Here is a 17,516-nt window from a genome sequence, read left to right on the forward strand (position 1 = left end):
TTGGAGCCCAGATAATTTATAAAATGACTTGCTCGAATTAACAAGCTTGTGCGTGGGTAGTGATACATATTTTTAGATACATATGTTTATGTTATTTCATGAATTATTTACTAATTTCTGGAACCTGTGATAGTGTGGGTGTTATTGTGCAGAGTTATTTTCCAAATTTAGATTCTATTTTGTAGTCTCTTCTCCCCGTTTCTGCCTTACATTATAACTATATTGTGATAAATCTAAGTAGATTTTGATAGTTGTCAAAAATGAACTTAGAAATAAACATAAGTTGTGGTTATGAAATTGATTTGTGGGAGAAAATGTCGTATTATTATAAGAAACTATTGATTAGGGCCTATTATGAACTTAATAATTAGTGCATGCTTTAAGATTTTGGAATCATTAAAATTATCAGAAATCCATTCAATGTTGCTGTGAGTGAAACAAAAATGCACGAATTTGGCTATGCCATAATGTTTGGCCTGAAAATTCCACATATTTTCTCCCATATTTCAGATGCCAGGGCATGAAGTGGAAGTTTTAAATAACATGAAGAAAAGTAGAAAATCTACAACAGGTGCTTTTCTTAAAGGGTATCAACCGTTAAGGAAACACTTGCTGTTGGCCAGACGGGTGCCAGAAATCCATTACTTTAACAGATAGATAATTTTAATGCCCTCTTTGTTCAGAACAGACATTATGATGTCTACTATCTACCCAAGATATGAAGTCATTTCATGTCAAAGGTCGAAGGACAAAGGTCACCATAACTACAATCATAAATCAATTGTTGTGTTTGGATTATCATGGTCAGCAAAACTGAAAATTAGGGAAACATTCATGGGTATCGGGGTGATTTCACGCTCGAAATGCTCAAAAGAGCCATGGAAAATAATAGCCCAAATTCCCCATTCACCGTAATGTTAAAGCTTATCCATTATTGCATATTTAGGGAATGGATGTTAAAAGTAGCCTCATGAAATGATTTTTTTGCTTGCTAAAATCTCTCATATCTGTCAGCATTGTAATTTTTTAAGCATGGCAAGACATAAATCTACATATGCCACACTTGATCATGGTGAGGCGGTAGGAATTAATTCCTTGAAATGCTTATGAGCTGTATAAAGGCTTACCAGATTAAAACATTTAGCTGTTTAATCCCTATTCTGCATACTATTTTGAATTTGTTATGGAGATCTGGGCCCCCGTCTTACAAAGAGTTGCGATTGATCCAATCGACCACAACTATGGAAAGCCAGCAATGTCAACGTCTACAATACACTTTTATTCAAAATATTTTCTAGGTATGATGTATATTCATACATTCATAGAGTTATGAATTCAGTGTGCTTCTCTTTGTTTACAAAGGACATTGTGCCATTTTCCTGAAGAATAAATTTTGATATTGATGGATTTCCATATAGTTTAGGTTGATCGGATCAATCGCAACTCTTTGTAAGACGGGGCCCAGATGGGCAACACTTGTCATAGTTTCTTCCAGGTTATTGGTGACTTACAGCTTATCTGATGCTTGCTTCGTGGCCAGTTTAAATGTTATTCTTAAAAATTATTAAAGAACGTAAAATATCTTCTGTCAAGAAATACATTCTATGGTGATTATTACCCTTAGTTGTGAAAATTCCATTTGTTACCTTTCATCATAGTTTCAATGCTTATTGTGTTTTTTATGTGAATTATGATAATAATATGAAGAAAAACTTGACATTTATGGGGTGAAGTAGAGAGAATGAAAGAAAGCAAGATCATGCCAAAATATGGATTTCAGTACACAATCAACCATATACGTACATGTATGTATCCAAACACCTGTTTATGATATGGGAGAATACATAACTTCTAAACCTGACCATATACTGGACTTGTATATTATTGCTTCTAATTGCTATCAATATTTTAAAAAGAAAAAAAAAACACCCAGAAATGGTTATTTAATCAGGCCACAAAACTGAAATGACCTACTACAAAATTGTAAGTTGTAGTAAATTCTACATCTGGAAGCCATTAAGTATTTCATAAAATTGACCTTACTGAATAAATCATCAGCAAAATATGATGCAGTGAAAGTTTACATGTAATTATATTTGGTTTGTATGCTTATGTTGATTAAGTGCATGGAGATACTTGATAAGGTGCGTTATTTGTAGAATCAAGGACAAGTTTTCTCTTAGAAAATGTTTGCTGTATCCATAATACATTGGCTATCCCATTAAAATCAATGTGAGAACAACATATTATAATTGGCATTGTGAATTTTACTGTATTCTTCCTTTCAGACAATGTGAGGAAGAAATAAAGGTGCTCATTTTCCTTCATGCTTGTTTTTTTTATAAATATATGTAAGAGAGTGATAAATTGTGTTTTCAGACACACTGACAGGAGAGTGGAGAGAGATGGAAATAGCGGGGACAATGAAAGTCGCTATGGCAACACAGATAATTGTAATTTTTGGTTCATTTTCTCTTTTATTCTACCCTGACAGATGAGAGAGATGAGGCTATCAAGACTGATATCAATCAGAACCAGAGAATGAAAGACAGAATGGCAGAACCAGACATCTTTGGTGTCCAACTAGAGGTAAGATAGAGGACGAGGAAGGGGAGATGGAGGGTGGAGGGAGAGAGGGATGGGGGGAGGAGGGGGAGATATCGACACTGATATCAATCAGAACCAGAGAATGAAAGACAGAATGGCAGTACCAGACATCTTTGGTGTCCAACTAGAGGTAAGATAGAGGACGAGGAAGGGGAGATGGAGGGTGGAGGAAAAGAGGGATGGGGGGAGGAGGGGGAGATATCGACGCTGATATCAATCAGAACCAGAGAATGAAAGACATGATGGCAGAACCAGACATCTTTGGTGTCCAACTAGAGGTAAGAGATAGGACGAGGGGGAGGAAGGGGAGATGGAGGGAAAGAGGTGGGGGAGGGAGGGGGCAAGCAGGAGAGAGAGGGATGGGGGAGATATAGAGGCTGATATCAATCAGAACCAGATAATAAAATACAGGATGGCAAAACCAGATATCTTTGGTGTCCAACTAGAGGTAAGAAAGAGGATGAGGGGTGGAAGGGCGGGGGAAGGATGGGTGGTAAAAGGGGAGGGAGAGGGGGGGGGGAAGGAAGGGGGAGGGAAGGGAGGAGGAAAAGGGAGGGAGGGAGTGCTTTTTCAGGAAGAATATAGAAGATAAACTAATGTTATGCAGTCACCATCTTCACAGATAAGGGGATGGAGAGGGGGAGGAAGGAAGGGGGAGGGAAGGGAGGAGGAAAAGGGAGGGAGTGCTTTTTCAGGAAGAATATAGAAGAGAAACTAATGTTATGCAGTCACCATCTTCACAGATATCTTTTCTCAAACAGACGTATGTCATCACAAAGAGGAAGATATAAAGATCTGTAGGAAAAAACCTTGAGAGAACAGGAAAACGACAAGAATGTTTAATGTTCTGAGGTTTCTTAGTACTTTGTAATGGGCCTTTTACTATCCTTAGCAAGATGTTTTGATGTATCTAGAGACTTTTAGACAACTCTTACAGTTATTGGCATATTGGAACAAAATGAAGATATCGGGATCAAATAAAGGTAACTTTGCATAACTCGAATCTGTTCAAATAGGAGAAATTCAATGTAGAAGAGTTATAACACATTTGTGTATAATCTGGTCCAAAACACTGCTTCAACCTAGTTAAATATTCAACTTTTGAAACAATAATTGACTTAATGCAACTTTTCCTGTAGTTACTGCCGCAAAATATTTACCCTTTTCCTAAACATAATTATTTACATATAATATCGGTCAGTCAGGTGATAAATTTGAAATATAATTTTGTCCTGTTGACTGGGGTTGGCCGGATTCACCTCACTCACGGAAATCACCCCCACCCTCTACCCCCATGCAAACTCCTTTCACTCTGTATGAAAAGAAGATGGTTGAAAATGACACTGTCAATATTATCATAGACTTCTTTTTTTGTGCTACATGTCGCAAAAGCTTCAAGTAAAAACCTTGTCTGTAATCTGAGACAGGTTTGTATATTGTGGAGCAGAAATAGAAGCATTCTGTTATGATTATCAATAAAGTAAAGATGGTATCTGTTCTGTCATCACTTACATGGGACTTCCTCAACAATGATCAACATGACTTATCTGATTGAAGCTTGTACAGTGTGTCACAAAAAAATGTAGGCCTACCACAAAAAGTGTTTAATTGTTTATTTCTCTTCAAAGATGCCCGAGACATTGTAGCTCTGTGAAGTTTATTTTATGATGATTCTATTGAGTGACTTATATCTTAAGAGCTAAAGCATGAGTACTGGTAATAAGTAATTTAGTTTTGCCATCAGGGAAACTTTGATAGATACTGTATATTTGTTTTTTTTTATTGGGCTAGTTCTAGGAATTAAAGACATTATTAGTATCAAGGGCTACTTAAATGTAATTATTAATATTATTATTGTTATTATTATTATTGTTATTATAATCATTATTGTTAATGTACATGTACCAAACTTTGGTTTTATCAAGGGGCTGTAGTTATGATTGGTATATGAACTCTTTCCCAAGTTCAGAGGATATTGTTGTTCCCGAGATAAAATCCTTTATAGCAGCCATACACATAATGTTATATTCAACCATTTAAACCTTTCCCTGGGTGGAGGGGGAGGGGCACTCAACTTTTCCTGTTATTGGTCTGGATTTTCTGGCATTCTAAAATTTATAGTTGAAAAAACCTTGTAAAATGTATAAAAAATTAAACTTCCGGGTACATTGTTGAAAAGTTTGTAATTCAATGATCACAACTAGTTAATAACAACCATGGAATCCTTGATTTTTTTGGCTGTTAAGCATTTTTCCATGCTGGTTTTCATTGGATTATAAAGTTACTATCATAGTAGCTTTTATGAACAACAAAAAAAAATGGCTGCTACCACACTGTATATTAGCTTCATTTGTTTTTGATAGATAGAGTAATGGGATGGTAACAGGATGTTGCTTGTATTATCTAGTCATTGAAAGAAAATGTGATTCTCCCCAATAATGTGAAAGAAGTGATTTTTTCACTTAAATTGGCAGTGATATGATTGTAAATGCATTCAACTCAGCCATTAGTTTGAATGAAGTGACAGTACTAGGATCACTTTATAAAGACAAAATAATAATGCAACACACTAATAAGCACCTTCCTATTACAGTAATTGGAATGGTTTTTGTATCGATAGGACTATATATATATATATATGTGTGTGCCTGATGTTGCTCATGTGATATTCAGGGTTAGATTTCTATCATTTATGAATATCAGGCTGCAGTTGTGCTCAATCTATGATCAGTATAATTAGACTGTGGTTTGTGGGAAATTCTGATATGGCACCTATTCACACTGGCCCGTATTCTGAACTCGGGTTTAATTCTAACCCTGGTCTAAAGTTGTGGTTTAACTAGGGAAAGCCAATTGATACTAACGATACAGGTTCGATTTATCAGATCATCTGCCATCCAAATCATTCAAAATTGTCTAGGAATGATAACTGAGTAATTTTTCTCCACCATTATAGCATGATGAAAGAGCACAGTGAACATAAGAAACATACATTTCACTAAATTGATAAGTTTATAATTATAAATACGTAGGAACCTATTATGAAAATACATACCTATGCATTTTTCTTTGTTTTCCTGTCAATTTCCAATACTGCTTCCTTTTTCAAGTACTCAAATAATTTATCTCTAATCGTATTGCAGTGTAACAATGTCGACTTCATAATGTGTTGTATATAATGTGTTCTTTTTATTGTTTATGTATATATGTATTGTGCAGGGCCCTGGTTGACAACAGTGTCTAAACCACTGAACAGGCTACCCTGGGTAAAGAAGACAAATAAAATAAAAATGAAATAAAATGCAATGTTGACAAAATTTTTGTGTTTTTGGCTTTCCATAATTATAGTACAGAGTTAGACCAGAGTTAGACCATGGCCTAAGTTAAACCGGACTTCAAAATATGGGCTACTGACTTTGTAAACTTTAAAATAATTAAACCAATTTATATTTTTTAATTGCTTCCAGAGAAAGTGATGTGGTTATTTTTTACTTCTTTGCCACTAAATATTTTTGAAAAGTTTTGATGCAAATAATATGGAATTACTAGGGTGTTTAAACCACATATCTCAATTCTTTAAAAAAATTCAGGGCAGCTCATAAAAAATTGTATTTTAGAAATATATATCGTGATGACAACCTCATATTGTCTGAAAACAGTTTTCTCTTTCGAGGCAGAAGAAGGTTTCTGCATGTACTTATGTCAAACTCTAAAAAATCAAATTTTCTTCTTAGTTGTCATGAACCAAAACTTGGAAAAAGTTGGTTTTATACCCTTCAGATTCGAAGGATCATAACTCTATGACTGGTGAGGATGTTGACACAAGCAAGGTGTCAAATTAAAGTTGATGAGTATATCACAAGAATAAACCATCCATTATTGATCTAGCAGACTTTTGAACTTCGATTACCTTTTTTTAGAAACACCCTTTATATTACACAGAAATCTCACAATATGATTTAATAAATAAAATCTTTTATGCGTTAAGGTATAAAATGACACCACTCTTAGAGGAGAAACAACTGGATTTAAAATCATTGTTCTTCCTCAAAGTTGGTGGTGAATTGACCAACTCCTGTCGTTAATCAAGATCTCTATATTGCTGGATATTCAAGAACGAAGTTTTCTTTACCCTGTGCGAACAGGGTGCAGTAGGGCTATTGACCACTAAGATGAGGGTCAGGAAGCTTTCGCACCGGTTGATTTATACAAGACAATCGACTTGACGAGAGATTGAAATTATCTGGTGTGAATTGATCAATTCCTGCTGCTATTGTAGTGTACTGTGGGGTAATTGATATACTTACAAAGACTGAGATGAATCAACTGTCAATACCTGTGTCAGAAAACTATTGACAAGATATCCAGGGGGTACTGGGGGTGCTGAATTTTTATTTTTTGATAGCATTTATTCCATTCATCATAAAAAAAAAACAAGGCACATACTGTACAAAGTTAACATACATTACATGGGAAAATTGTAAATAATGCACTGATAAAATTTGGGAAACATTTGAATAAAAAAAGAGTGTAGGCCTACATAATTTATAAAGGAATGAGGAGGCAACTAGAAAGAGAAAGCCTTACTAGCGCTGCCACCAGAGAACCAATTTCAGGTCCATGGTAGGCCTAATCATGCTATGTGACATGAACAGTTACATTTTGGTCACCTTGTATGAAGCATGGAAAATTAGATATTTCAATAACTAAAGGGTTACAACCTAGAAAGTTAGAATTATATTATACACTTTAGATTTCAAGGATTTGAAATAAATCCATATCAGCTGTGAATAGTGACCAGCGGAATATTTGAATTATTTTCAATCTTTAAGTCTCGACAGATTCAAATTCAAATATTTTAGCTTCATATTTGAATCCACAAGGTTTAAATCTAAATCTTTTAATAGGCTAGGCACAATTCACAGCTGATCTGGATTTATTTCATATCTTTGGAATTTAGAGTGTAGAAATTAAAATGAAGATTGATAATTTCTTTCATTCTTATTTCTTATATCCACAGGTGACAAGTCGTCTGTTAGATGCCGAGAAGAGAAGATTACAGGTCCTGTCTAAAGAGCTGAGATCTAAACAACCTGACGTCGTCCAAGAATATCAAGATGCACGGAAGGTTGGTTCTCCAGTAATTAGAATTAAAGCAAAATGAAACCCACAGAGCAAGTTTATCTGAATGCAGAAAAATTAAAACAATAAGATCAATGAAAGTTTGACCTGAATTGGACAAGCATTAAGAAAGTTAAGTCATAACTTTCTTATTATTACTTCAATTTTCCTCAGACTTTCATTAATTTGTTTATCTGATTTTTCTCTTGTTTGTATGATTTTATTCTCCTTTGATGGAAATTTGGTTATTAATAAAGTGCAGGTATTCACCATACAAATAATTGATAAGCTGTGATATTCTCAGTTTGGAAAGGGGCTTTTTAAACATTGACAAATTTATCCCCATCAACATACTGGAATATTCTTATCCATCATTTTAAAGAATTCCTTCCTGTTTGTACCTGAATACACCTGGGTGGAGAGTGGTGTATGTATAGATTTATGTCTTGCCAAAGGACATAGGCCTACGTGTCATGTTGGGATACACACTTTACCTCAGCCTAGTGGGGGTAAGTCAAGTCATTGCTGATAACTCATTAAGATAGACCCTACTTAATGGTTGGTGCTTTGGTTAGTTAATTTGTCGTTGATTAAGCCAGCGAGCACAGGTAGATTGCTTAATTGAGCATCTTATTTGATTGATTTGTGACATGTTGCATGGAAATTTACAGTAGAAAAATAATCTTGTGAAAGAAAGTTTAATATGCTACTTGAATAAATCCCCCAAATATAAATGGATTGAATCAAATCAATAGAATGCAATGAAATTAGCAATAAAACAACCAGTGTACCGAAAGGGAAAATTATCTATGATTTATTGAAAAATATTAAGTTTAATGTGTTCATTTTGGGGATGTTATATCATGAAACACTAGTTATATAAAACAGGAAAAAAAAGGAATTTGTAAGAAAATTGTGTAATAAAGCTTAAAAAAATGGAATCCCAAAATACTCAATTTCATTTTGATCCTATAATTTCATTTTTAATTTGAAACATGGTTTGAAACTCCATAAAGTGTGAGGACGATATTTAAGTTCATGGGATCTGTATTATACACATTTATGTGAAAAAATATAGGTGCCTAAAGAAAAGATTTTTTTTCCCCTGCTTCATTCTGTTGAGTCACAGTGTCTTATCCTTGGGAACTATGTTATCAAGTCAAAGGAAGGAGGCTGGAAAATAATACTCTTAAAAGTCTTCCATCATTACCTCTAGGTTTTTCAGGTTTATTAAAGTACACAATTTAAAGATCCAAGAAGTTCATATGAATACTTTCTTATTATGAAATTTTGACACCACCTTATGTCATAGGATATATTCTTTTTGATTTATTCCAATTAAGTACAGGGCCCCGTTGCATAAATGTTACCATTATGGTAACTTGCATGAAATCCTTGATTTTGATTTGCTATTGATCATCATTACCATGGTAGTTACCATTGGATGGCAAAGTTGCCATAATGGTACATTTTATGCAACAGGTCCCAGATCAGGGGCCTGTCTTACAAAGACTTGCGATTGATCCGATCAATCGTAACTATGGAAAGCCAGCAGAGTCAACATATAAACTGGATGTTTGCTCAATTTTTTTCTAGATATGAATGCATATCCATAAATTCATTGATTTCTTGACAGTTTGGTGTGTTCTCCTTTGTTTACAAAGGACAATTTGCACATTTCCTGTAGAAAAAATTATGACACTGATGGATTTCCATAGAGTTACAATTGATTGGATCAATTGTAACTCTTTGAAAGACGGGGCCCTGATGTGGATAGTGAAGAGCACCAGCCGAACACAGGATTTACATTTAAACCTTAATAGAGTTATATTTAATCATTTACAGAATTAGATTTAAACTGAAAAAAAAAGAAATAGATCTTAAGTTAAAAGATTTAGATTTTAATTCTTTGGGATTTACAAAGATCTTTAGGATTTAAATTAGAATCCTATTGATTAGTTGATGACCACAGCTGATCTTGATTTATTAAAGATCCACATAATGAAGAGTATAAAATCAGTATCAAATTCAAACATTAATTTTTTTTGCACCTTGAAGATGAGTAGCGCCTTTCTCTCTATTTTGACAACTTTATGCCATGCATCCTACCAAACATTTGGTTCCCGTGGTTACTGAGTGATAATATACTATAGTGATGTGACAAATAAGAATGCAATATTTGTCTATTTTGAGGATTTAAAATCAATTTAGTTCATCAGATATCATGAGATATGAAAGACAAGAACATGTCCCATTTTCAGCTGGAAGATGACAAGCACCTTCCTCTCTGTTTTGACAACTTTATGTCATCCATCCTACCAAACATTTGGTTACTGAGTAACCATTTACCCTAGGGTTTGCATAGATAACCGATCCATCTTCATAGATCATGTGCTCTCAAGAGCATGCCATGTTCACATTATAAATGCTGGCCTTGCCATATTTTACAAAGACCAACTCTTATTATTGACAGGGCTACCCTGTTAGAAATTAATCAATTGATAGTGATGTGATTTGCTTATGTTTTAAGGCAGAAGGTTTTATTAAATTCTCATGGAAAATGTTCATGTTCATCATGACTATGACTAGTTCACGCATTGAATCATGCCACATCGTCCCATGTTGTGAGGTGTGCAGGCCAGTGCGGAACAATGCTTGAAGTGTCGTGCCAAAATTAAAAACTTTCTAAAATCCGGGCACGAGAAATTTTGGGGAATATTGGCATGAACTTCATGTATTCGTAAACCCTGTAGGGCCAAGTCATGCCATGGCACAAGTGGCACGCATTTTACTACTAGCTCACAACTATTCACAACAAGTTGACGACTAGTTCACGAGTAGCTCATGAATAGGTTACGCATACTTAATGCAAGTATCTGAATTGCTTGCCTAAAAGGCGTACATGCGCAGTTTGGCTATAACGAACAGCACTGAGTTCATGAAGTTTGATTTTATGCTCCAATGAATGATGATGAATTGAATGACGTAAACTTTCCGGGAATATGTTGTGAACTAGTCTTGACTCTGGCACGAGCCATTGACGCATTTCGTGCCCCGCATTGTCACGAACTGGCACGATGGAATCGTGGTAATGCTGGAACCCAAAATCGTGTAATAGCAGCATAAGTCTATGGGTGTGCACGACTAACAGTGCATTCACTCTAAACACAGCTCAAGGATGAAACAAAAAGATACTGAACTCAATGGCAAACTCAAGATACAGAAGTTTGATTTGATTTGGTCAATAGATTTTATTTCTCATGATAAAACACAATACAAAATAAATACATCCAAACAGTAAAAGCTCAAGAATTGAATTAATGACATAGTAAACAGTTTAATGTATGTGAAATTATAAAACATATTAGAGAAACATTGGAAAAGCCAAAAAGCTACAAATGTTATGTCCCTAGAATGTCTTGAACCAGATCGAAATTAGATCAGATTTAAAGTGAAACACCCTGGAAATTGTTAACTACAATTCCTGTGTGAATGTGTGTGCTGATGATAACATTTTATTGACAGTGATCTTAATTAGAAAGTGTTAATTAGTTATGTAATTAGCTAATAACACATTGATAATACATGGTGTAATTAAAATTGCATCATCTGCTTATTCTGTCGAGGATATAGATAGCTGTTTGACATGACGTGGATCAGGGCTCCGTAACACAAAGGTTTGCGATGGATTGCAAATATGAAAGAACCACACTGATTGGTCCCAGGTCAGTATTTTAAACCAAATGCGCCTGTAACATTGATCTTTATTGGTCAGTTCATTTAGCGATTGATCGCTAATAATTGTGTTACGGATCCCAGATCACCAAAATGAAAATAAACATATACGGTATTGTGTGATAGTGAAATTTGAATTTTCATATGATTTTTCATCTTTATTCTGCAGCCATTTTATTTTTGCTCGATGTATTAAATGTAATCCATTATCAATGATTCGCCATCTCAGAAAAAGAAAGGATAGATTTAGGAAGGACGATTTATGAACAAGTTGAAATTACATGAATGAGTATAAGAGTCGAGAGCCTAACATTTTCTTGACAAAGGACTATGCCTGAAGTATCAAAATCTAGGCTCTCGACTCTACTCATAACTAATTAACACTTTCTAATTATCACTGTAAATAAAATGTTATCATCAACACACACATTCACACAGAATTGTAGTTTACCATTTCCAGGGTGTTTCACCTTAAATCTGATCTAATTTCACAGACAAATAATACTTTGAATAAGATACAGTATAATAATGGATTGAGAGAGAGAGAGAGAGAGAGAGAAAGAAATAGGGAGATACAGAGAAAGAGATTTAATGAAAGCTACATGTACAATGATATTGAGTTAACCTTTGCTTCTATCTTTCTCGTTCTACAGCAAAGAGACTTTGAAAGACGGAAAGCTTATCTCGCGTAAGTACAGAAGCTATGTAGTAATGATAATAATATTCTACTTATATCTAAGCACACATGTGGGGGCGTTGTGGTCTAGTGGTTAAGACTCTCGTCTTTCAATCTGAAGGACGTGGGTTCGATTCCAAGCCATGTTGTGTTTTCCTTTAGCAAGAAATTCACCCACATTGTGCTGCACTCAACCCAGTTGAGGTAAATGGGTACCGGCAGGAAGTAATTCCTCAAAAAGCTGTGCACACTGGAATCGGTAGAGTAGCTTAGCCGGGATAATATAGGAGCTAGTGCCTTGAGCACCTAGCAAGGTGGATATGTGCACTATACAAATCCTATATTATTATTATTATTATCACATCAGAACAATGTCTCAAAGTGCTTTACATATATTTTATTACTGCAGTAATTAGATTGTGGCTTTTAAAAATTCAAAAGTTAACTGTAACTAGGATATAAGACCTACGAATGTGATACGAGTTCATTCATATATATGAATATGAGGCTAAGATGATAAATGCTTGAATAGGAGAAATGAAAACGTTAAAGTAATTTGATAAATCAATTGCCTCTGTTTAAACTGTGTCTGGACACATTTTGAGAGTTATATAGCGCATAGGTTTTGAATGTAAAACACAAAACACGATAAATGACCCAAAAAATTCTGGAAATTGCAGCGACACAATTTATTTTTTTACTGCTGTTAAGTATCCATTTAATTTAAACTAGCTTGATATCTTATTTGACCTTCACTGGCTACCCATTCGATCAAAGAATATAAACATCTCATATGAACATTCAAATGTATACATGGTATTGCCCCTGCTTATCTTCAAGAAGTTGTCCAAATTCATAAACCCAAGCGTAAACTCTGTTCAGGTTCACAAAATCTTCTCTCTGAATTTCCGTCAAGACCAAATCATATGTAAATCAGGCTTTCCAGAAAGCTGCACCAGCACAATAGAATTCTCTACCACCGACTTTACGAAATATTACCCAGCTTGAGCAATTCAGAGTACCATACCTCTTTCAGAATGTTAGGTTTAATCTATGTTTGAATATTCTTTGATATTTATACCATATATTTGATGTTTGAATTTTAATTCTACAATTCTAACCATATTTCTTGCCTTCCTCATGCATAAAGACATTTAGGTGTTATGCATCTATTAAGAACTGTACTATTAGTATTATTATTATTGTCATTAGACTTCCTTTTCAACTAACTTCATGAAATAGGATATTATGGCTTTGAAAACTAATTTTATTTGCAGTTTTCTTTTCAATTATCTTTCAGACATTTGATATTATAGACAGAATAAAGTAGATTTTTCCTGATTATTTTGTACTTCACAGACGCCTTCAACTACAGCATGATGTGCTTGAGAGAGAATTCCGAGATGCAGCGTTGGGAATGTACAAGAGATATCACAGGGGAGCTAAGGTAGGTTCTATGGTGGTGCTTAATGGTAATTGTGATAATAAAAATGGAAATGCTGGTATTTTAGAGTGCTCAATGCTTCTCATTTCCTTTCTGAAGTATTGTTACCCTAGGGTTTAATGGCCCCTGTAGGAATAAGTATAAACTTACATAACAAGGAATTGAAATTGTTATCTGTTTCACTTTTAATGCATATTAACTGTTAGGAGTATGTTACGATTTAACAACATGCATATAAACTGTTGTTAATTTGCATGTTGTTAACTCGTAGCATACCGCATGAGTTGCAGCTCAATGCAGAATCATGCATATGACGTTCAATGTTAGGATTGAAGCTTATAGTGCAAGAATAATGCTTGATGGCTGTATTCCGTGTAAAAAATACATTTATTGCATTCAGAATTGGCTCCTTAAACCATCTTATTGCATTAAATGTTCTCATCTTGAATAAAAGTTATTCTGCGGTAATGCAACATAAATATTTACATACTGTTGGAGAAGTTTCTGTAGGGGCATGGAATGACAGTTCACTTGGGATAAGAAGAAGTAAAGTGAAGAATAGATGAAATTAAAATTGAATGTGAAAGAGGGAGAGAGAGATAGAGAGATGAAAAAATATAGGGAGAGTCTGAAACCTGTATTCTGAATTCGGGTTTGATTAAGAGTGGTCTGCAGTTCTGGGGCTCGTAACAAAACTTAGCAATGATCGTAGAACATTTTTCTACGATTGATTCCATTGACTACAGTGTACAATCAATCATTAAAATCAAGCGTACGATTATTTCATTTTTGTTTTTATTTTATTTCATTTCCAGGTACACATTATACTTGTAACAATAGTCATATTCATTACATTGAAAATGATCATCATGCAATATCCAATATACAATGTCAAATAATAATGATTAAAAAAACACACACAAAAATTTGTGTCACGGGACCCTGGTTTAACCATGGGTAGCCCCCCAAAAAATTACTACATTGAATAGGTTCATTTCATCTGCTTAGTTGGCACTCAAATCATTCCTAACTGCGTATAGGGATAAAAAGTAAAATACTTTTCTTCACCATTAAAGCATGGAAATAGAACATAGCAAATGCAAGGAGTTACTCGTAAATGTAAAAATAAACAGAATTATTACTTCTTTGGCTTCGCGTGATTTTATCTTTTAAAAAGTGGAGAAGTTCATCTATCAACGATAACAGTGATTGGCGGCCCCAAGCCTTGGAAGGTCTGGAGACAAAATAGAATTTAATTCTAACCACAGATTAACCTTTCGAGTTGATTTTTACTTCTGCCTCTCTGTATTCTGTCGGGATGAAAAAAAAAATGTTGATGTCTCTCTTAAATTGAGCAGCAAGGTAAAAGGAACCTCGGCATATCAAGCTCCAATTATTTCCTTCCTAAATGGACCAGACCATACCCTAGACCCCTGCGGCGAGAAACTGCATGTAGTCCGAAGTCGATGGGGTTATGCTGCCCTCTTTGGTTCAGTAGAAGAAAGGGTGTATGCACATTGTACCTTTTTATTTGGGACATTTAACTTTGATGCCGATACATATAATTGCAAAGTCATCAAGACATCTATGAAAATGAAAGTTTGTTGAAGATTTTCTCTTTGAAGTTGAATGTTCAGTTTTGTGGTCTGTGATTTGTACAGTTATTGTTACTGGGGGAGGGGAGATTCTCTGGGATTATTTACATTACCATTTACTAATGAAACATCTGTTAATTACCCAACCTTCTTTTCTCTTAGATTAATAGATTCTTAAGATATCATTAAATGTATTTGGTCTTATAATCCTTCCACACTTTGGTTTAAATATGATTGAAGTTTTAGAAACGATACACTCTTATTTTTTCCACAAGACTTTTTTCTCTCTATCAGCAACATTTCAAATTTAGTCTAGCAAATAGGAGTAGGATTCACAAACTTCTGGGATACATTTGCATGGATAAGATTGGTTGCCAAGCACCCCTACCCACTCAACATTGCCGAAAACTTTTCCTGTATAGTGCCATCTTGTGGCGGCTACTGTGAACCAAACAACGTTCAGCATATGACAGATATGCCAATGTCATATATAGTGTGTGGTTTTGAGGGGACTACCTTAAACTTGTAAGTAAGAAAAAAGTTGTACAGTGCCATCTAATGTTGAATAGTTGAAGAAGAATAAATGCCCACAGTGTTTTGATTTAGGCCACACACCTCTAATTAGCTCCGGTCATATGAGGGAATTTCCCTCAACCTGCACCTTGATTGACATAATACTAGTATAGAAATTATCTCTTATGCAATCAATGATGCACATCTGAAAACATCTTTTTTGCACTTGAACATAGATTGGAAACATTACTGTTTCAGATTAGTCTGATGAGGCAGTTATGGTTGGTCCTTTTTTATTTTATGGGGACTTGATTAGTTGCCCAAGAATAATTATTATCACTGTTGCTGCAGTCCAGTTTCAGGGTACTGTGGTCTGCAGACTTCATACCAAGATAAAAAGAGGGGAAAAAAGAAGAAAAGAAATTGCCACTCAAAGGACAGATATATAGACCATGAGACAATCAACTGGAAAGACAACCAAGACTAGAAGACAGACAGACAGACAGATATAGATATACAGACATTAAGAAAAATCATCAGGTATAGATAGATGGAAAGGTGAACAGGTGCACAGTTACACAGGCAGCTAGACGGACAGACTGACAGAGTGTAACCAATCTTTGAGCTAGCTGTAGACCTGTTTACACCAGCATTAAAAATGAAGGTACCACATGCACCCTTTTAGTATTCACTCCATGTAATTAGCCCTGTCAAATCAAATAAATACAACCCAAACACATTTGTCTTAGGAGAAAAGAAAGACAACTGAAAAGACAGAAAGATATCCAAACTAGTTGACAGATAGACAAACATCCGGACTGATATATGAATAGACAGACATTATACAGACAGACTGATGGAAAGGTACAGACATAAACCTTCATTTTTCATCTGAGCTACCTGCAGATCTGTTTGCAACTGTGCGTTAGAACATGCATGAGGAACCCTTGATACATTCCCTACATATGATTAGAGAGAGAGAGAGAGAGAGAGAACTTCACCGCAGCTTAGGAACAAAAAAATAAAAAAGACTAGCATACATACATATGGATAGACATACTTACTTGTGACAGACAGACGAGAACACAGCCAGTAACACAGACAGACAGACAGTTTGAAAGATGTAGACAATCTACTTATAAGTCACCTGTAGATCTATTTACACCTGCACATCAGTACATGAGGAACCACACCCCCTATGCATTCATTCCATGTAATTAGCCTTGTCACAGAGAGAGAACCCACCTACAGCAGACAACATGATCAATCACTGAAGACACAAGAAATGGGCCTCACCTAATAAATGATATCACTGAGTCATCTTGGAGTTTTCTTGAGGAGAGGTAGGAGGCTCCAAACCTGCAGTCTGTTGAAGTTACTTTTATAATAAGAAAATGAAAATTGACATCATTTTTTGTAGAAAGGTGTAAAAGATTGATAAGGTTTTTAGAGGATTGGTGAAATGTGATTTTTAAAGTTTGAATTTGAATTTGATAAGATTTTGCTGAAATTCCACTTTGCTATCAATTAGCTTGATTATGTTTTTGATGGATGAAAATTATTTTGAAGTGAGGTACTGTGGCTCAGTGGATAAGTGTCTGGACTTTGAACTATAAGGTCTGATTCAAATCCCAGTAACGCTCTTGTCCTTTGGCAAATCATTTATTTACATTTGCCACTCTCCACCCTGGTGTAGTAAATTGATAAATGGAAGGAAATTTTTGAATGCTCGATTACCTGATCGGTGTTGCCGTGCAAAAGCCAGTATGAAGCATTTAGAAAAAAAGTACTAAGTGCTATATAAATAATGATTATTAAAAGAGAG

General features: G+C 34.9%; 1 protein-coding gene across 1 annotated transcript; it reads left to right on the forward strand.

Annotated features, from left to right (window-relative positions):
* The first annotated feature begins 1,032 nt into the window (after positions 1–1,032).
* LOC129282023 (uncharacterized) lies at positions 1,033–16,085 on the forward strand. The gene is made up of 5 exons (XM_064112797.1): positions 1,033–1,072; positions 2,495–2,589; positions 7,628–7,735; positions 12,117–12,151; positions 13,499–16,085. Exons 1-5 carry the CDS (start codon positions 1,033–1,035, stop codon positions 13,701–13,703), a joined length of 483 nt encoding a protein of 160 aa, XP_063968867.1. The 3' UTR covers positions 13,704–16,085.
* Positions 16,086–17,516: the final 1,431 nt, after the last annotated feature.

This window comes from Lytechinus pictus, chromosome 18, assembly GCF_037042905.1.
Source record: "Lytechinus pictus isolate F3 Inbred chromosome 18, Lp3.0, whole genome shotgun sequence".
Classification (NCBI taxonomy): domain Eukaryota; kingdom Metazoa; phylum Echinodermata; class Echinoidea; order Temnopleuroida; family Toxopneustidae; genus Lytechinus; species Lytechinus pictus.